Consider the following 21835-nt stretch of genomic DNA (forward strand, 5'->3'; position numbering starts at 1 on the left):
GTTAAACATTAAAATCTAATTTTTACATAATTAACAAACAAAAAATGATTTCCAAGATAACAAATCATAAAATTCTAATTCAAGTGCAAACAACTATAGATAGAAATATATTAACATTTCATAATCCTTTACTGTAAAATTTACTGTTTAGTAAGTATAAAAGCAAATTAACGTTAACCTTAGCTCGTCCAAACATCTTCATGATTGCTACTCCTTCATACTGTAACTGCAGCAAATCTTGAATGTCTAGTTCTACTTTTTCTACTGCCACTCCCATAAATTTGGCACAAACAAAAAATACTCCCATCTCTTCAGTAGGAGTAATATCAAATGTTACGTTTTTTAGTTGGGAATGATCTATATCTGTAATTTCCAATAGAATGCCTTTTTCATATAATTTTGCTCCAGTATATCTCAAACAGATCTTGCATTTTACCTCCTGTTCTTTATTATTCTTAAAAAATAAATTCTTGAAATGTACTTTCTTCTTTCCTGACGATAAATTGTCTAAACATCTTTTAATGTATTGGTTGTAACACTCGAGTTTATCCTCGTAGAAAGATAACTTTTTATTCAATTTCTCTTGAGCTTCGGTTAGTTTCTTTAATTCCTTTTGACAACACTGTTTATAATAATGGCGATTACAAATGTCTTTTCCTATATCGTTTATTATAGTTTGATAATTATCCTTTCTTGATACAAATTCTGCCAGTTCTAAAATAGATAAATTGTGCAACAAATCTTTCTGTAAGTTATACAATGATTTATGCTCAACAGTCTTAGAGATTTTAAATCTTGGCACATTCTTTGATAAAGATAGATTTTCCTTGCTGTTTGCAAATTTCAATTCCTCCTCTTGACTAGGCTTAGTATTAAGTAAATCCAACAAAGTTTCTTTTACATTTCTATAATGAAGAAGGTCTATTATCATTTGTTTTGTTTTCACGTATACTTGCTGAACGTCAGATGATTCACTTTCGTTTACTAAAAATTTGTTGGTTAAAGTAAGACAAACTTCAGTCTGGCCAATAGTGGAGGTTGGCATCGATTCTAAGTCTTCACCCATTAGCGATTTCACAGTTGATGGAAGACCAAGATCAGATAATAATTGATGCAAAGGATCAGAAGATTTTGGTGCAATTTCATCTTCATACTGCAACAACAAGCAATGTACATCACACAGTTCTTGCACAGATATATAAATTGTAGGCTGAGCAATAAGAGCAGCTTCTGAATAACAATCCATTTTGAAATAAGCTTCTGGTTCTTCCACTGTACAAGCTTTCCTGAAGAATTCTTTAAATTTTTCGTGACACTTTTTCAAAAAAGAATTTAAACAAGTAAGATGGTGAGAGTCAGAACTAAACTTTTTACCAGATGCTGCAAACTGTAATAGTTTAGCAATTGATGCCAAATTACGTCTTTGTTCTATCGTTAACGCATTACCTAATCCAACATCTATGATGTCAAAAGCATCTGGAGCTGCAATTGCAGAATTAATGTATCTGTAATACAGCAAATTCCCTACGACTTTTAAAATTTCCTTATCTGTGACATCAGGAAATTTATTATGTAGAGCATTTTTCAATATTTTAGCCATATATAATATTCCATATGGAATTTTATTCAAGGAATGAATAATAGTATCAAAAAATAGTAATGTTTTCTCTTTTAAATCTCTGATGGTTCTATCAAGCCTATTTTTTACTTCTTCATGTTGTAAAGCTTCACTTTGGGTTATTACGTAGGGATATGAACTCATTTTTCCAGTTTGTGTTTCCATTTCATTAATCCATAATTTGTAGATCTCAACTGGATTTGTATTAATATGCAAATTCTTGTCTTCTATAACTTGTTTTATCACAGGTCCAAGTAATTCACGTAAACATATCTGACCTTGTCCGTTTCTATTAAAGCCCACTATCATTTTGATAACTAGAGGATTTCCTGTTAATATGTCTACAACATGATCAACTTTAGTTTTGATCTCTTCTTCGAGTGCTGTACGAAACAAGCACAGCAGTAAATATTCGTCTCGAGGAGTAGAACCATAATTATACAATGTTAAAATGAGCGATTCTATGAACTTGGAAGCTTGATTTATTGGTATGATCAGTAGCAATTTTGCAAGATATCTAGGTTCAGTCTGAAGTGTGTAGAAAAGATGCTGAAAAGCCTCTAATTTTGTTCTGCTATTTTTGCTTAAAGCTCCAAGTCCCTTTTTGTTGCCAAGCCATGATATGTCTGATAGTTGTGCATCTTTCTTTCCTGTTAAAGTCCTTTTTCTTTGACTAATTACTTCTTGAAGAGTGAGATGGTTTTTAATCAGCATGGCAATTTTTAAATCCATATCATTTACTTCCTTTTCTAATTTTTGGTTATATTTTATAGTCTGCACCACTTTATTTCTCATTTTTTGCAAATCTAACTCATCTTTATAATCTTCATCACTGATACTTAACAAATAAACAAATTTATGTACTACTCTCAAAGGAGGAGCAGAGGAATGTAGTATAAGTTTAAAATCTTTTCTGGTTTTAAAACTTCTCCAAACTAATTGAATTTTCTTTGCGGCACGTTCTTTGAGCAAAAGAGACCGAAAATGCCGTTTAGCCAGCCATCTTCTAACGTAAGACTGCACCTTTATAATTTTCTGAATTTTGATAGCTAAAGCATGTTTTTCAACTAAGTATTTTCTCCTTTGTATTAAACCTCTCCACCATGCTTGAATCTTTATAATTTTATCTACATTAAGCTTAAAAGAATTCATTCTGGCAGAAAAATGCGATCGGGTAAGAAATCCACGAGCATAACTTTGCAATATCACAATTTTTGGCTCAATGAATTTGAGAAATTGTTTTCTTTCATCTTCCGAGTTTACTCCAGTTACTATTGAAGTGATATCATTTTGATCTAGGTAACAAGAGTCCACACCGAGCTGAGGCCGCATCCAACGACAATCGAGTGTCTTAACATTGAAAGAATAAAAGTAATTATGTAATTGACAGGTTATCCAAGACGTTTCAATATCATCTTTATCTAAATTCTTGCTCCATTTTTCTTTCTTAATTTTTAGTTTTTTTAAATTCTCTAGATAATTATCAATACAATGAGGAAGAATTTTTAAATTATCAGACAAAACAAGATTCAGCATTTGCAATGCTTCTTTCAAAATACTAGAGTTTTCATCCTTAACTGCATTATTGACGGTGATAATTGTTACGCACGTGCAGTTGGCATCTAATGCTATTCTGTTGGCTTCGTTCACAATACATTGGATCTCCTCTTGATAAATATATTCATCTTTGCACTTAGATTGTTTTTCAGCAAATAAAAACTGATATAAATCAGAATTTTTTGGCTCTACACAAAGAATGGAAGCTTCTGGACAAGATAAAACTTTAAATAGCTTCTTACAGTCATTCTGACGTATTGTCCGATTTATCCTACGTATAGCTTCTCGATTAAGTATTTGTTTGTTCACCTTATCAACTGCTTCTTGAATTTCGTAATGATTTAGAAAGGGGATAAATCCTTTAAGAATTTTATCTTTTCTCATTCGTAACAATAAAATTTCATATTGAGAGACAAACTGCACGTTAACTCCACAGATATGAGCATTTTTATCGGTCAAGCCTTCAAATAGATTGCCTTTGTTCACAAGGATTTGATTAATTTGTGCAATGGCAGTCAGAACTTTCAGTCCACCCATTATTTCTTTGTAAGTCAAGTTATGTCCATTTTCCTTTCTTATCACACAAAATTCTTCCATGTAGAATACAACAGCAGCTTCTATAATATCTAACGGTTCCGGCGAGTTTTGCAAGTATTTTATCAGCATTTCTTTATCTCCGTAATCTAAAGCCAGATTGAAATTATTTACAAAGTTTTGGATGTTAACGTTCCGATTAGCTTCGGCCACCGTAGAAAGCAACCGTTCCCAACTCACATCGCGATCTTTATACAAATTACCTAGAAACTGCAGGTATGCGTCCACGTTTCCTGGATCGATCTCGACCTCGCCCGCCAAAGACGCGAGAGCCTCTCTCAAACTCGGAACGTCGCCGCTAAGTATCGCGGCTCCAATTTTATCTACCGTGACTTGCTTGTTTGCCCGACAAATAGAATCCCGTATCTTGCCAAAATCCGGCATAACGACACCGTCTCTCTCAAACTGCCTCTCCATGGCACGTATCTGCTCCGTACTGAAATGCAAACGTCCGTAAAGATCCTGAATCCTGGGAGCACGTCCAAGTTGGAACAGATATAAACTAAGAGCATGGAGGCAGTATACCATTTTCGGGATATTTCGCTTATCGTACACGTCAAACGTATCGGGATGAAAATGAGGAGGCAGGCCAACATCCTCCATTGCCTTTAACCAATGGTTAATATTGTCCGTGTGTCGGAAATGCAGACCCTTCTTTAAATACATCTCCTGATTGGGATCGTAGATCTTCTTAGCGGGAACCGTATTGGGAGAAATTCTGTGAGCTAATTTAGCCAGGTAAACTCCATTACGGAAATTTTCTTCTAGTTCCGTAACGGGCGGCAGTTCTTCTTCGATACACGACTGAATCCATAATCGAGCTTCTTCCAGGTGACACAAGTACTGGTAAGCGATGTTTTCTTGTCTTTTCTCGTCCATTATCTCCGAACTTACTCTTTCCGCTTCGTTCCCGTCGCTTTCCGTATAATTTGCGCAATCCGAACGCCCATCCGTTTCCGCCGACATTACGAAACGGCAACTTTTAAAAGTCGGCCTCCGATTCAAATTTCGCTCCCGTCAACCCAACCGATGATACTCTTACCTCGTCACGTGACGGGTCCATTATTTATTTCGGCCATTTATACTAACCAATAATTATTATACCGTAAAAATTTCGATTAATTTGTTTAAATTCGTAAACGTTCTCGAATAGCTTGGAATTCCGGTAAATAAATATATCACGTGACCGAATGCCGAACGGTAGCCATAATCTCGAACGCCACGAGATGAGACTGTAGACATTTTTAACGTCTGCTGGGAGACGTGGTAGTTAATGTTTCGATAGAATTTAAAAGATATAATAACTTTACATTAGTCGCATTATGAAAATAAGAACGGTTTAACGGTGTAAGATGGACGAAACGTTCGAATTACCCGATTCAGACGAAAGCGTAAGTGAAAGTGACGTCACATTTCGATTTTACGTCAGTTCGTGTGCATTTTTATATTCGAGTCGCACGTGATGACTGTACTGTACAATTTCACTTCCTGTAAATTCAATGTTCTCCTCCTTACTAGATTTACAGTTAAACTGCTGTATTCATTTGACGTGAATCATTCTTTTCACTTTCTCAAATAAATAAATAATGCAGAACAGAAAACATTTGATGCATAAAGTTTATTTTGTGTTTAGCTCAAATGAAAGAAAGATTTTACAAGTTACTTTAGGTAATTTATGTATGTAGTCTATACACAATTTATCTGAAAGTAACTTCTACGGTTAATGTTACTCTAGGTATCGAAGATGGCGGCTCGTCTCCAATCCCAGCAATCAGAAGACGGGGAACAGTGGAAATGCACGTTCTAACCTAACCTATTCTAATAAATTACCATAATTATTAGAATAGGTTAGGTTAGGTTAGGTTAGGTTAGAATGTGCGTCCTCACTGTTTTCTTTCTTCTGATTGCTGGGATTGGAGACGAGCCGCCATCTCAATACCTAGGTGTAACATTAACTTCTACCAAATATTATATTATTATACGTTCAAATATTAATATAAAATTCGTCACAGAGAATTGTAATATGAAAATACGGTAGAGCACCGAAACGTTGATTAACTAAAAGTGTTGTGGTCGATGAATTCAAATTTCCACTAGTGCCATGGTGCTGCGGCACTCTCTCTCCTCCCGCCCACCTAAACTAAGCCTACTGTAATGTACTGTACTACTTTATGTAAGGTATGTATTTGTAAGAAGTGTGATACAAAATATATACGATAAGGTTTTGTGTTTGATATATTTTTTTTTGTAAACGATTGGTTATCCGAACGACCCTGGGCCCGAATTGTTTCGGATAATCGATGCTCTACTGTACCGTTCTTTGTAATTTGTATTTCTGTGACTGGGGCGTCCGTCTGTTTGGGCACGTGCCACCTTTGTCTTTGAGTTCCCCTATTCTTAATTCTCGAGGGAGCTCTAAGGTTTTGTTTTAAATTAGTCATTCGTTTTTATCACGGAAAACTTTTTACCGACAACAAAATTTTAAAAGAATATTTGTTATTAACCAAAAATTTGTTCTAGAGGCTTGTGATCGTTTATTTGAGAACCGAGGTACTGCCGTGCCGTATTTGATTGAGGCGATTTCAATATACTCTGTAGCGTCGAGGTATTAATTAAGCACATTAATCGAGAAATACTTGTGTATGTATATACAGTATATATACACACAATATATATATATATATATACACACTGTATATTTTATATAATGTACAGTACATGCTATGCCCTTTTGTAATTGTCTGTGGATACTGCCTTCTGTGATGTTAAGTGAAGGGTTTGATTTAAAAGATAGTAATAATGTCATAATGAAAGTATATAGAAAATGGAAAGATTAAACATCTTTAGATATTCAATTTTTCCATTGTAGATGTTCATTAGATGAATATCTAATTTTCTATTTTTTCTTTAATCAGATTAAAGTACATGTTAAAGCTAAAAAGTATATACAATATTTAAATTGAAATACAGTATGCTACTGTTTAGTAGTTAGTATGCACTATAATGCAGTAATGGAAATCTTTTACACCTAAACCCTTCAATCTAAAATTTGTGTAATTTCTAGAATTAGTTGATTGTAAAGTGTTTTTGATCTACTGATATTTATTTAGGAAAGTACTAACTATGAAGTCGAAGGAATATTTGATTGTCATCTTTTTTTTAACTCTTTAAGCTCTGAAAATTTGTTTTTTCAATGTTCATAGAGACTAAATTGTTTCTACCCCTCAGGCTTCAAGGGGAACTTGTATAGAAAAGTCAGTTTAACAATTTTTTTACCAGCCAATTTTGGTCAATTTTGCGTTTAAAGGATTAAGTGGAAATTATTGAAATATGCAGAATAATGAATTAAATTATTGTGACATTGTCACAATGCTGGCTGCAATTACTAATCATATTTTTAATTTATTTAATTTAAAATATTTCTAAGATTTTTTTTAGATGTTTCAGAATACATGATGCTATTTCCTATTCACTTCTGGATGCAATAGTTTCATCCCAGAGATACATGTAAACATTATCATCATGTAAATTATGAAAAACCAGATTTAAAACATACATATTATGCTTGTAATATGCAACTGAAGTAGTCAACTTTGGGTAAGGTAGTGCTTTTTGCAGGTTGAAAGAAAAAGCAAAATAGTGATCTGGATTAAATAATGCTAGATCTTGGTCTTGTTTAATGATTTTCAAACCAATTCTGCTCGTCTAAAATAAGTATCACGTTCTTCCACAAGATTTGCCTCTTTTTCTTCACAATTATTCGATACCTTAATTTCAATGTGTAATAGATTGCATTTTTGACATGTATCTTTCCACAGCTGGTGGAAATGTAGATGAAAATCTTCTTTAAAAATTTTTCTATAAGATCACTCAATAACAGTACTTGTTTTATTTTCTTTACATTCAAGCAAGTATAAACTAAACATCTTTATATTCAGATTAGGATATAAGAATTTTCTGTTAGGATTATGGTAGGTGTTAAGATTACCGGAGATAGCACACCATCAGTATGCTATTGTTGTAAAATTATGTTATATTTAATAGATTTATTATTGTAATTATTAACTAATAAAAATTTTACTCCATAGTATGCTCCTTATTAGTTTGAAACTTGTCAAAGCAGACTTAGATCACTTTCAAAATAAAATTTTTATTGTTCTATTAACCAGTTAATTTTCTCTTTCCAAAATCTTAATGAATTTCAAATATAATAAGCTGAAAATTGTTTAAAATGAAAAATAATTAGAAATGTAAATATTTTAACAGCTGACTTAATTTTTTTGGAAAATGGACTTAGGCCACTTTCTTGTTATTTTTGCTCCAAGCAATTAATTAATGAATAATTTTGTCGATTTGTACCGTTTACAACATTTATCAAAGGAACGATATCCATTTTTATCTAAATTTTTCCACCGACAAAACTACCACTCGAATTAAAAAGCCCTCTAAACCTGCTATCGAGTGAGTCTAGAAAATAGGTCAAATAACTTGTTTCTAATCGCTGTCTACATTATGGCAAGCTCGAAAAACGCTGTCTCTGCAATGAAATTTTTCTGAACCGCAGTCTACCCGATCTGTAAACTGCTGTTGGCCTCTAAACATTCTCTGCAATCAGCTGTGTGAGTTTTACAAAACTAAGTCACACAAACAAGAAATTACTTGTTTTGATGACTAAATGATAGATGTTTACCTAGTAACATTGTTTTATTTGGAAATGTTATCAGCAACTAAAACTTTTTTATTTATTTCATTAATATTTTAAGTATTTATTTTGTTAAATCTGCAATCAAAAAAATCATGATATTTTAAGTAAATAAAGATGCAATTAAAGTAATAGTGCAATATTACAATAAGCTTATAGTATACTAAACTATTATTTAACAGTGATATTAGATATTAATTTTTATTGATATTATAATAGATATTTTTCAATAAATTTGGTCAAACTTCTCGTACATAGAAGTTTATTATTATGGGTTAGTTACGGATAGGCCCGAAAAACCGAGATGAAGCCCGAGCCAGTTACAAATACCCATCCTTTTCCGAAAGCCATAAGAATTCATCACTTTTCTCTTTAAATTCTTCAATATGCCCAAATATATAGTGTTTTATAAGAAATAATAATAATAAAATACATTAGTTTTATTTTAGATTAGGAAAAATTAAAATACTCATTGATAATCTAACAGTAATGACTTCCAAACTTTTATCAGGAAGTTAAAGACTGTTAATGAAATATTTATTGTCAGGAAAATGGAATGAGTGTATTTAATGATATAAAGTAGTTGTAGTTTAATATTGAAAATCAGATATTCATAAAACAAAAAACTACAAAAATAATGTATAATAATATATAATATAGTTATGAGCTATTTTTATGATTTTGATTAGGGTTTCTCAAACGGGATTCCGGGATCCCGGTCGTTTTTTTAACCCGGGAAATTTTTCTTATCCTGGGAAATCCTGCAAATTTTTTAAAAATTTACTGTTTTCTGTTCAGGTTGAGGAAATTTTGCAAATAGAAAGTATAATTAACTCATAAACCGTCAGAATACATTTGTATTTATTAATTTTAAACCTACTTATTAGTTTTTTTTTAACTTTTGTTCGTTATGGCAGGTCACAAATGGTCAATAATCAATACGTAGCTTATTTGTGGCAGAACACTCAAAATTCTTTACCAGTAATATCTGGAATAAGTGTGCTTATGCTGTCTTAATTTTTAACCATGCTTAGTAGCTTCAATAACTGTGTAATGCCAAGATGTGCAAATTGGGCAAGGATACAAGCGAGTACAAAGTCTGCAAGTATGAAGTTTTTCTTCATAACCTGATTATTAAAGACAGATGAACTGCCGAATTATTGGGCTATGGTCTTTCTATTAATGCAGCCAAGATAGACAAATCAAGAATACTAGAGAACAAAAGAAGTACTACAATCTCGAAAACGAACTAGAAATCTTTCAGGATACATATGAAAAACACATATTTGTCTTCTCTTAAATGCATTAAACACGATTCCAATCACATCAATTGAATCGGAAAAGGCATTTTCGGTAGCAAGACTTTTCATTACTAAAATAAGAATCAGATTGAGTGATCGGAGTATTGACCATGTTTGCTTTTTAAAATCTTATAAAAATTTACAATATTTTGTATTATATTTTATTTAAAAAATCAAAAATTGCCTTCTAAGTTAGAAGTTTGATCTAAGTTTATTTTTTTTAATTTTCAACTCAATTCAAAGGCATTTTTGTCGTTGCTGTATGCAGTTTCTAGCAAACTTTAATAAATTTTTTCTATTTGTGAAAATTTCTACGTAATTCAAAGGTAATTTTTAATACATATCTTATACAGCATTATTAATATGATTTTGGAGGATGCAGAACATTAAAATTACTTTAAAAAACGAAAAATAATTAAATCATTTGATTTCACGACATTTTGTATATCTTAAAAATAATTAATTTTGTCCCGGGATCCCGGGAAACAGTTCACTTTTATCTCGGGATTCCGGGACAAGCAGAAGACCGGGAAATGAGAAACCCTAATTTTGATGTAGTTAGTTTAATAAAAATATACTAGTATTTTCTTCTATTTTCAATTACAGTGGAACCTCAGTATACGACCTTAATCCGTTCCTGATGTTTGGACTTATACCAAATAGGACGTATACCGAACCAACCTTTCCCATAAGAAGTAATGTAAAAATGATAATCCGTTCTCATGTAAAAAAACTCCTCTTGGTATAGTATATTAATGGGGTTGTAAAATAATTGAAACACTGTTTGATCACATTAATAAAAGAATAAATTTTATTATAGATTTTTAAAGTTATTACAGTAATAATTGCTTCTGATATGCTGTCGCCAGCACATTGTTTTTCAGTTATTGAAAGCAAAAGCAATTTCTCAACATGATCTAATGTCTCCGATCTCTGTTTAGAAATTGATTTAACCCCTTTCGCAATGTTAGCAGATTTAATAATGTCTTTATTTTTCGCGATTGTCAATATCGTTGTTCTCGGAATATGGTATGCAACAGTTAAGTCTCGACACACATGCCACCTTCATATTTCTCAACAATCTCTTTTTTTCAGTTCCATTGTGATTCTAGTCATTTTTTTTTAGTTTTCTGTTGCTTTTCATTTGCCTTTTTGCAATTCATGATTAATAAAAATAATAAAGTTTTACTTACAAATTAAAATCAGAAGAAATTTAACAAAGTTATAGACCGTGGCACCACGAACGTTTAGTCTGGTCTAGTACACCGATAGTGGTACTTGTTCATAGATGGTGCATATAATTAAGTCGTATACCGAGCAAAATTTGTTTCGTCCAAACAGGACGTATTCTAAAGCAGGCGTATACCGAGGTTCCACTGTACTTCAAAACATGAGAATTATTAAAGTTTATTTTAAATCATTTCATTTATAGATTCCCACCCATTTTAAACCTGGTGAAATTTTAAAAAGTATAGAAGCAGAAAATGAAGCAAAGAAACAGAAATTGTCTAAATCTGATCCACAAGAAACCAATGAAATGCAACACAAAATAAATGCGTCGTCTTTGTCTTCGGCTTTTGAAAATGCTTTTGGCCATTTAAAGAACTCAAAATACTATGAAGATCCATATTTGTCTGCACCTTCCAGGTATGTATATTTATTTAAAATTAATGCTTTACAGTTTTGATATTTAGTAGAATGTAAGAGCATTCAAGAGGACTATTTGGAGAAACAGTTGGAGTTACAATTTCAAAACCAAAATAAATAGATATTAGATATTACTTATAAAACAATAAAAACTGATAAAATTTAAATATGTTAATTAAAAAAAAATTACATGAAATGTCTTTAAGTCGTTTAAAGATAAATAATCCTGTTAGTAAAAAACATGTCGAGAGAACAAATTTTAAAAATTATTTCTTGTAATTATACAGGAATAACTCTCTAAGTGTGATTTCATTTAATGTGTGATGATTCATTAAAATGCAGTCGCTGCCAATTTAATATGTGAGAGTCCAGATGAGATGGAAATTTTATTTAACCACAACAAAATATATAAAATTAAGAATAACACTTAAATTTCTCATATTATATAAAGAAAAATTTTCCCAACACTTAATAAAAAATGGAAGGATGTGATCGCATCTTTCCTCGGATTTACTTCCTTTCCAAAGGTGACAACTTCTGAATGTATGTGTCACCAGGAACTTTCATCCAAAATTCATCTATTGGTCAAAAAAACTTAATATTGCTTAAAAACGGCATCAAAATCAAAGGGGAGGACCCCAAAATAAAAAAGACAAACATCGAAATCAACAGTGAGAGTTCACTGACCCACCTCCTTTTCATGTGAGTGTAGTTTAACTGTGCTCTGTCGCCCATCTCTTTGATCACCATTCCTGTCCATTGCTGCCATTCTCTGAACATTCAAATCCTTTCAATCCAAGAACCCTGATAAGCCAACGCAACGAACTCGAATTTCCTCAACGATCTACGATCCCATTTATCAAGCGATCTCAACCTATTAATCAAGTTATAAAGGCATTAGTTTAAGAAACTTATGATCCAGCAATTTGAGAAAGAACCTTATTCTTTGAGGCTATGGAAATTTTACACTTGTGTACAAGCTTGAGATGAGGACGTACAAACTTACGTAGTTAGACTGCAAATGCTAGCAGCTGAAATGATTATCGAACAAATTAGCAATGACGCCTGCGAGGCAAAAATCATCAAAAGATGCCAACAAAAGAAAAAGGGATAAATGGTCGTGTGAAAGCCGCGAATTTACACATTTGTCAGAAATTGTAACAAATCCAATGGAAGAATGTGCCGAGTGAGAAATTAGATCGTCATCACCGTTTTGATAAGAATCTGATGGGAAAATTGGCACGTAAGTGCCAACTCAGCACTGTTGTGTCAACTTTTGACGGTCATGTGACCCCCTTTCCCACGTTAAGGAGATAAAAGGCGAGAGTCGCAGGAACTCGGGGAGAGCGATTCAACAGGAAGTTAGATCGGGACATTGTGCGCATCCCGTCTCCCAGGCCTCCATAAGTCAGACTGGACCCAAGAAGAGGAGAAGACACCCATTGGATGAACATCCACAACAATGACCCTTCCATACAACGAAGTTCGTTGAATCAACTCTCCACTACGCAGAGAGTCGATTTGACGAAGAGAGGTATTTAGGGAACTAGAAACTTGTAAACTCTCTCCGCGAGCAAACCTCTAGAAATAGAATGAGAACGCGTTTCGCGAGCAACGTAGAACTATTTGGCTCTCCTCCCGATGGGAGTATTTGTAGCTGTATTTAATTGCATATTTAACCGCATGTATTTAACCTGTACATCCTATCTTTAGATTTAGAATAAATGTTAACATTATGTCTCCTGTCAATCAAAGGACACCTGTCGACTTACTTACAACCTCCCCACTCACTTTTTGCCCTCCTAGCCATCCAATGACAATGAGATCAGGTTTTACCAATCCGTGCAGATTAAGTGGTCAGGAAGAGGTTAACTCCTGACCCCCTGCTTATCTCACAGTTGCAAATGCAATTTTTAAATGGCCTAAATGAAAAAATAAGGTGACAAGTGATGTTGAGAGAGCCTGATACAATTGATAGGGCAGTATGAGCAGCAATAAGTGAGGAAACTATAGATCAATTAATGGGGAAATCCCGAGCGATAATGGCGACAGTTAATAATCTCTTTATTCGCCTATTTAACAATGCATTAAGGATTGGAAAATACCAATCTGTAATGCATTGTTCTCTGGGTTTGGTGTGGAGCTTTTGTCCTTTAACAAAATAAAAACATCCCCAAAATAAATAAATAATGTGAACTAAATAAAAACCCTGAAAATAAAGTAAAATTTGGACTTGACTCCTTACAAGTTCAAATAACATTGATATTTTTTTTTAAAAAATGTTAAAAATTTAATTTCAAAGTAAAGTAATATAACTTTAATATCTTTTTGTAGTTTGTTTTTTTTATAGGTTTTTATGACCTCCAAGTCAGTTATAATTACCTTTTGAGTGAAAAAATTCCCATTTCAAATGAATCACCATTTTCCCTATTAAATATATTCCTTGATTAGTGCAATAATCTTCTGGAGCACATCAAGCACACTAAATCAGGGTATTCCTGTATACACACATGTTGCTTTATGAATGAGATTTGTTCCTGGAAGGTTCTTCATTATAAATTTTTGTTAATTATATATTAAACATCTTTAATTAAGAAAATAGAAACAATTAGCAAAATTCAAAATGTGTTATTGTTTACACTTACACTTATTTATTGTTAATAAGTTTTAACCCAATAGTTTATTATTTGATTCATAGTCCACGAATGACTCTAGATATAATTGAATTAGATGGAAGAGGATCTAATAACAAAATAACTGGGCTCAACTTTTTTAAAATACGAGATTACAAAATTAGATTCCTTTCTTTATCGTAAATCTTACTGTAACATACTAGACTTTTATCATGTATAATCGAAGAATCTTTGGGCATATTTGTTATGATGTTTATTTTAGCAAATTTTAGTAAACTAAGAAATGTGTGTATAAAATGGATAAATATTAATAAATCAGGTTTATTTTCAGCTCTGCTTTGTTAAAACTGACAATTACGTTATAAAAAAAATGAGATAAGTGTTAATACACGGTTATTAGATTAATTATATATTAATACATTATGGTATAATTGAAAATATAACTTTTGAGACAGAAACAAACAATTCAATCAGTTATTTATTGGAACTCAACAAAAATTTATTATAACAATCATTATTTTAAATTATTCTTTATCTACAGTTTGTTCTGAAATTTTTATAGATTTACTATTAACTAAAAATCTATATGAGAATATGACTAAAATATTTTTAGATAAACTTACAAATAGTTTTATTAACACTGAAAACTGATATAAATAATTGAAAATTATATTATTCCTAGGTAAAATTGTTCTTATTTCTTGGAAAAATTGTTAAAAAATTAATCTATATTTCTTAATATCCATTACATATTAATATTTATACTAATATTTATCTTCATTGAACTTTATAAAATAAATTGTAAAATCACTTATAAAAATAATTCTTTTGTATAACTAAACATAACAAAAAATATTATCTAAATTTCTTTAGGATTTTATTTAATTTTCAAATTATTATTCATTTACGCGAGTTCAAGATTAAATTATTTAAATAAGAACTACATTAAATATATAGAAGTCTCTGTAATCCGAACAAAATATACTTGTAAATCGGTAGACTATCTTTCAGCCAAACTGCTAATAACTTCTTTTATTTAGTATGGTAAATGCATTTCGGTCCTATTTTACATCATGGACCCTCTTCAATACCTTCATACTCCCGGATCTTATATGCGCTTCTACTGCACTAATACAGCTAATATACATGTAAATATTCACCCAGTTGTTGACTGTGGTGGTTTTTGGTAACCGTGGAATCAATTCCGTACAATATATATATATATATACCAATAAAACATCACTGCGGTATACAATTTTCAGTGGTAATACGTCACATAACCAACCCGTACAAATTTACCACTGAAAATTTATAGCAGTGATGTTTTATTGGTATATAATATATATATTGTACGGAATTGATTCCACGGTTACCAAAAACCACCACAGTCAACAACTGGGTGAATATTTACATGTATATTAGCTGTATTAGTGCAGTAGAAGCGCATATAAGATCCGGGAGTATGAAGGTATTGAAGAGGGTCCATGATGTAAAATAGGACCGAAATGCATTTACCATACTAAATAAAAGAAGTTATTAGCAGTTTGGCTGAAAGATAGTCTACCGATTTACAAGTATATTTTGTTCGGATTACAGAGACTTCTATATATTTAATATATTAACAGCCGTCATTACAAATTTCAAGAACTACATTGTTAAAGAAAATTTCTTTATTGTAGAATTAATAAATTTAAATTTTATTAATTATTTTGATTTGAAATTGTAAACTTAATTTTAGTTATGTTTTTTTTTTTTTTCTTCTTCTTTCCAGTAGCAAACAAGCAGCAGAAAAGTCAGTTGAAAAAATTACACCAAACAAGAATTTCATTATTGTTAACTCTTGTCAAGTAAGAATATTTTCTTCATTAATCCAATTTGATAGTTTTGATATAATATAGTGATAACAAATAGTTTTTGATACCTACAATCATAATATTTATAGACGTGTAAACGTGAAAGAGAAGCTCAGAGTTTTTCACAATTATTCTTCTGTACTACCTTAAATAATAATGTGTGAAAAATTCACATCCTGACTAAATATATTTCTTAAATATGATGGAAAAATTTTTTTAGCTAATTTATGAGCAATAGAAATTTGGCCAGTTACAAAATTGTGATTATTTCTATTTTGAGCTTCCCTAAATTTTTTTGGAAAAATCTTATCTGGCTCGTAAAAAGTATATTTTAAATTTTCTTAATCGTCAAGTTTGGAAATTTACTTAAATTTAGTTAATCTATACACTAAGTTTATAATAAATGCAGTGTTCTTCCCGGAATTATTTCGGCCGGTGGTCAATGAAACTGCCGAGTGGACCTCCTCGTGTTAATAACCTTATTCTAGCTTGAACGAGGTTATTGACATTCTAGTTTGAAATCTGTGGTCCTGTTGTTTTGGAATTATCATTATTTTGGCCATTTTCTTGTATCTTAAAAAAACTGTAAATTAATCCGATTTGATTTGTTTTTCTGTGCATATTTAGAGATTTTTATTAGTTTTTGATAAAAGAAAAATTTTTTTTACGTATCTATGTAAATATATTTTTTTATAGGCTTTTTATTAACTTACTCTTTCCAGATAAACACCTCATACTTTTATTTTTGGTTGCATAATACCAAGAATGCTGCGAAAGTTGAAGAAAATTTATTTTTTACTTTTTAGTGCATTTTAGTTTCTTTATGACTTTTTTTTATATTTTAAACTTAATCTTTAAACAGAACAATATTATAATCTTTTTAGGTTAAAAAAGCACTTTTTCCTACTTTATTTAAGACTGAATATTGTTTAACAACATAAATAAACAGAATGATCAATACAACTTTTGAAAAATGTTCTAAAAATTAAAAAAAATTTTAATGTTGCATTCCAAAAGAAAAATTATATATCAAAACATCATGGTTATTCCATATGAAAAGATTTTTACCTGTCTATGAAAAAATACATATAAGTTATTCACAGAGACATGTTATTTGCCAGTCAGAAAGAAGGCATAATTGTTTACATTTTGAATGTATTCGGGTAAACCTACATTAAAAATTGGAATTGAACTCCTCGAGAAATATGAAAAAGTCACACACGTCCTTTTGTATATATACAAATACTTCTTTCAGATGGAAGAGTCAAGTTTATTAGCTGGGTGGCCAGAAAAATTACTGTAAATACTTCGAGATTAACGAAAGATGACAGATAAACAATTGGCAATTTATAGGTCTGCAATTTGACTAGTAATTCTTCACACATTTTTAGTGAACATTGATTTGAATGGAGAATTATGGGATAAAGATATTGTATAATTCTTGTTATCAATACTTATCATTTGTATAATTTTATTTGATAGCTAATTAACTTAATCAACAGATTTAATTTTACCATTTTATAAAATACTACATGTATCAAGCATTTCAACTTAAATAATTATACAAAAGAATAAACATTGATTGCTGATTTAAGAAATATTGAAGGATAATTTATATTTTTATGCAAATGATCATATAATCATTTGTTATTCATTAATTTTTTAAGTTAAGTCATACTGTAAATTTCTGCTTTCTGCTGTTGCCTACAATAAATATGATGTCATAAATCATATCTCTAAAATACTTTAACTGAATTTTAAGAATTATTCACCATAGTGAAGTTAATTTTTAAAAAAATAAAAGATCCTTCTAAACATATTAACTGCATTAACAATATAATATCACAGCATTACTGAAACTTGTGTTTAATTGAAATTTTCATTAAATTCATGTTCTCATATAAGGAATTAGTAAGTTTCCAAATAAAAAATTCAATTCAGTATGTTAAATATGCATTATACTACTAAATATATTGAATTTATCTTTGAAATGATTGAATGATGACTGTAAATAGGTAAACATGGAGTAAATCAAAATTTAAACTAACACAGTTAAAATTAGTGGGTCTCTTTTTGAGGAGCCTAGTGATTTTTTAGAAGATTACTGTGAGAGTACTTAATCGGTCTTCCGAATTCAAATAAATTGAGACTTTTTGAACATCATTTCAAATAGTATGATCTTAATCTAAAAGCTTGCATTGATGTTATGTCAATGTTTAAAGGAATTGGAGTGTGAATACAGTTTGAATCAACATTTGAAGAGTGATTTTAAATAAATTATCAAAGATTAAGGATAACCTTGAAAGCACTTAATGAAAAAAATCATTATGCTCCTTGAAGGAGGTCTGTTAACTTTTTTATTGTTTTTATTAGAGTTTAATATAATATATTTGTTTTGACAGCAACTTGACTGAAATTGTTTTTGAATTATAATTAAAAATAAATTTTACTTTCAGCGTGGAAATCCTCTTTTGAAACACATACGCAACGTTCCTTGGGAGTTCGGAGAAATCGAGCCAGATTACATCATGGGAAAGACAACTTGTGCTCTTTACTTAAGGTTAAACCAATTTTATTTATCTGTTGTTTTTCAATTACTTTTTCATTGTCGAGAGAAATAATTATAATTTTGTTCATTTCAGTTTAAGGTATCACAACTTGTATCCCAACTACATACACCAGAGATTAAAATCATTAGGTCGCTCTTACGAGTTACGTGTCTTATTGGTTCACGTCGACATCGTACGTTTCGAGTATCGTATAAATAAATAATAAAATTCTGTATTTCAGAAACTTAAAAATTACTTATTATTTTAAGATTGATCCACATCCAGCATTAAAAGAATTATCCCAGATAGCTATATTAGCTAATTGCACTCTCATGTTAGTTTGGAGGTAAATTTGTTATATTTTTTAAAGGGGGGAAAAGCAATTATTATAAATTTCTTTCTTTTATTTAGTTCAGAAGAAGCAGGAAAATACATAGAAACTTATAAAAGTTTTGAAAATAAATCTCCAGAATTAATCATGGAGAAGCAAGATAACGATACATACTCTCAATTGACTGATTCCTTGACTTCTGTGAGATCCATAAATAAAACTAATGCAGTAACCTTATTATCAATATTTGGAGTATGTTTATCTAATATCGTATAGATTATTTGATCTAATTGAATTTCCAAAGATGACTGACAATGATTTAATTTTTAGACATTAGAAAATCTTTTGCAAACAACAACTGAAGAAATAGCTCTGTGTCCTGGGATGGGAACACAAAAAGTAAGTTTATTAAATGTTTTTTTTTATATGTTGTAGAATATCAAAGATAACATTGTGTTAAAATTTTCTTTTTGATTAACTTTAAAGAATACTTTACTAATGAGGAATGATGTATTTTATTTGTTTCTTATTCAGTATTATCTATATACAGTGTGCCTGGCAAGAGAGATCAGAATCAAATATATCTATTTAGCTGTATTAGAATTTTTAGCATAATAAGCCTTTTAAAGATCTCAAAAATACAAACTGTATGGCAAACCTTAATACTACAGAGAGCTACATATATAAATAACTTATTGTACAAACAAAATATTAGAATTACGGTCCCTACATTTGCTTATTTGATGATAAAGTTGTGCAAATTGGTCTTCCTCTTATTATATCTTATTAAATTAAATTATTTGTCTATTTTAACTTTTTAGAAGTAACAAGTCATGCGACTTGTTACTTCTAAAAAGTTAAGATAAACACTCATTTTGTTTCTGTTTGCTGTTTCCTCGTTCTCAGTTTAATTTGCTACATTTATGAATTTTTTCAAGTTCCTTTTGGCACATAGCACTATTTTACCATATTTAAAATATGGTTAAACTGCACATTAGCAGTATTTTTGTTTAGGTTCAACTTCTTCCTTTCCTTTGTAGTTGTTTTCTGTTTGCTGTCATCACTGCTTTTTGTAGACCTTAATCTCTACAAGCTCATTTACAACTAGCTGGCTTAAAAAATTCTCATGGTTGACTGTCAAAATATTGGGTGCATTCTTTTATTCCTCCACAGAACTCTGAGTGAGCGGAATGTGTTCCTATATTCTGGCTGGGGTGTGCACTGTCGGATGGCAAAAATGGCCGCTTGCTTAGTAGTAGTTGTTTACGATGGAAAGCAACAGGGTGTCCTCCGTGGCTCGGATAGTTTCGTTTCGGGATCCGTTATGTGGTTTTATGAATGAAAATTTAGAAGTTGTGAAAGCACATCCACACGGTGATGTGTCTTCTCAAATTTTTTTTTTTTGTGGTTACTTTGAATGCTCTGTTGGCAAGATAATCCATTTTATGGTTAAATTTTATAATTGGGATTCTTCTTTTGTCTCAAAACACATATTTTAAAATTGTAGATCACTCCAACATGATACTGTCAGTAGTATGGGTGCCACCATTGTACCTAAATGCCTACAAACAGCAGCAGAGCAACTGCTATTAACACACGCCCCTGTTACTCGTATTATGATATTCATTTAAACACCTGAGCTCAATCTATTAAATTGTTTGTCTTTATCATATTCTGTTGTTTTTTTTATAAATTTTTTTATTGAATTTTACAAAAACAACAACTAATCAAGTCTTATTTAATTTTCAGGCATCTCGACTTCATGAAATTTTCCACCAACCATTTTTGAAAGCAAAAAAGTCTTGAATTGTTGGCACTCTAAAGAATGTTTTTTAAAACCTACAGTACAATAATCTCATGGCTGACTAGTTTTATCTGGAAAAAAAATCAGAATAAATATTTCTCATTTTATAACAATTTCCGACAAAAAATATTTAAATCAAGTTATTACCTTTTACACTTTTTAAATCCATTACAAGTTTAAGTGATTCAATTTGTTGTTTTAAATCATCCATTTCCTTCCTTAATTCTTCATATGCCTATTATAATAATATTTATCAAATGATGTCAAGTAAAAAAAAATCGTCATGTACCATTATATACTTACATTTTTACATTGGTCGACATTTTCAAATCCTGTTTGCTTGTTTGGCATTGCAGTAGTAGTGGAAGTTATGGTTGTTTCTTCTGCAATGGATTGCGATTGCTGAAAGTTTGCCAACTCAAAAAGATTTCTCAGACCAATTTGATAGCCCTAGATGAAATTTTAATACTTCAGTTTTCAAAAATTTAAAAAAGTGAATCACTTTTCAAAGACATACCTTTAGTGTTATGTAGCCTAGAGTCAAATCTGTCTCCAAATTGTCCCATTTGAGGCGAAGAGGAGGCGGCAGTCTTGGATAGACCAGCGTAGAATCCTTGTGGCAGACAAACGGAGTCATAAATATAGCTTGATATTGGCATTTTGTTGGTTCGGTCACATTTAAAAGTGCATTTTCAGTTCCGCATCGAAATATTACCTAAAAATACAAAAATTCGCCAACTCAAAAAAGATTTCTCAGACCAATTTAATAGGAAATTTAATGGAAGGAAGTCGAGATCACTCAACCAGTACATTTGTCAATCTTTAGCTAAAAAAGATAGTAACATCCCCATTGTAAATTCTTTCTATGGGATGCTAAAGCTTACCAACAGCTTGAAAATACATTGTTGAATTGGTAGTAAAGCAATTATGAAAATGAAGATAAATACCTTATTTAACATACACAAGTCAAAAACATTTGTGAAAGGCATTCTAAATAAGATATTTGAGTGTTATTAATGCTGAGAAAATGTTAACTATTTTCCTGCAGAAGATTGTTTCAGCTATGAAATTTTAGTGCAAACAAACAGCAAGTCATGGTATAACCAGTAAAGCCCATTTAAAAATGGTCTATGAATCCGTACTTCACTGTTAAACACTCAATAATTTGTCATAAAATGTATTGCAAATTTAATTAATCATATGGAAACAATCAAGAAACTTTTACCATTGTCATTCATAACTGTTT

The 21835-nt window shown here is 30.9% G+C and overlaps 3 protein-coding genes across 4 annotated transcripts in view; 1 reads left to right on the top strand and 2 right to left on the bottom strand.

The window, feature by feature from the left end:
- Positions 1-102: 102 nt before the first annotated feature.
- LOC136983758 (ras GTPase-activating-like protein IQGAP2) lies at positions 103-4999 on the bottom strand. The gene has a single exon (XM_067280601.1). The coding sequence runs from the start codon at positions 4733-4735 to the stop codon at positions 119-121; it is 4617 nt and encodes a 1538-aa protein (XP_067136702.1). The 5' UTR covers positions 4736-4999; the 3' UTR covers positions 103-118.
- Positions 4971-20702, top strand: Ercc1 (DNA excision repair protein Ercc1). Of its 2 annotated transcripts, none has more exons than XM_067280614.1 (9): positions 4971-5175; positions 11205-11419; positions 15824-15899; positions 18362-18465; positions 18548-18647; positions 18724-18800; positions 18866-19037; positions 19116-19184; positions 20535-20702. In XM_067280614.1, the coding sequence occupies exons 1-9, from the start codon at positions 5122-5124 to the stop codon at positions 20589-20591; spliced, it is 924 nt and encodes a 307-aa protein (XP_067136715.1). In that variant the 5' UTR covers positions 4971-5121; the 3' UTR covers positions 20592-20702. The 2 variants fall into 2 exon arrangements, with proteins under 2 accessions (XP_067136715.1, XP_067136716.1); XM_067280615.1 differs by having other exon boundaries at positions 4971-5160.
- Positions 19865-21835, bottom strand: part of LOC136983767 (N-acetylglucosamine-1-phosphotransferase subunit gamma-like) — a 13454-nt gene continuing 11483 nt past the window's right edge. The window contains exons 6-9 of the mRNA XM_067280616.1: positions 21107-21304; positions 20893-21039; positions 20737-20824; positions 19865-20660 (exon numbers count right to left, since the gene is read on the bottom strand). Of these exons, the coding sequence (XP_067136717.1) occupies positions 20641-20660; positions 20737-20824; positions 20893-21039; positions 21107-21304 (453 nt within the window). The 3' untranslated portion in view covers positions 19865-20640. The remainder of the gene's footprint in view (positions 20661-20736; positions 20825-20892; positions 21040-21106; positions 21305-21835) is intronic.

Source organism: Centruroides vittatus, unplaced genomic scaffold (genome assembly GCF_030686945.1).
Source record: "Centruroides vittatus isolate TY-2023 unplaced genomic scaffold, ASM3068694v2 contig_885, whole genome shotgun sequence".
NCBI lineage: Eukaryota > Metazoa > Arthropoda > Arachnida > Scorpiones > Buthidae > Centruroides > Centruroides vittatus.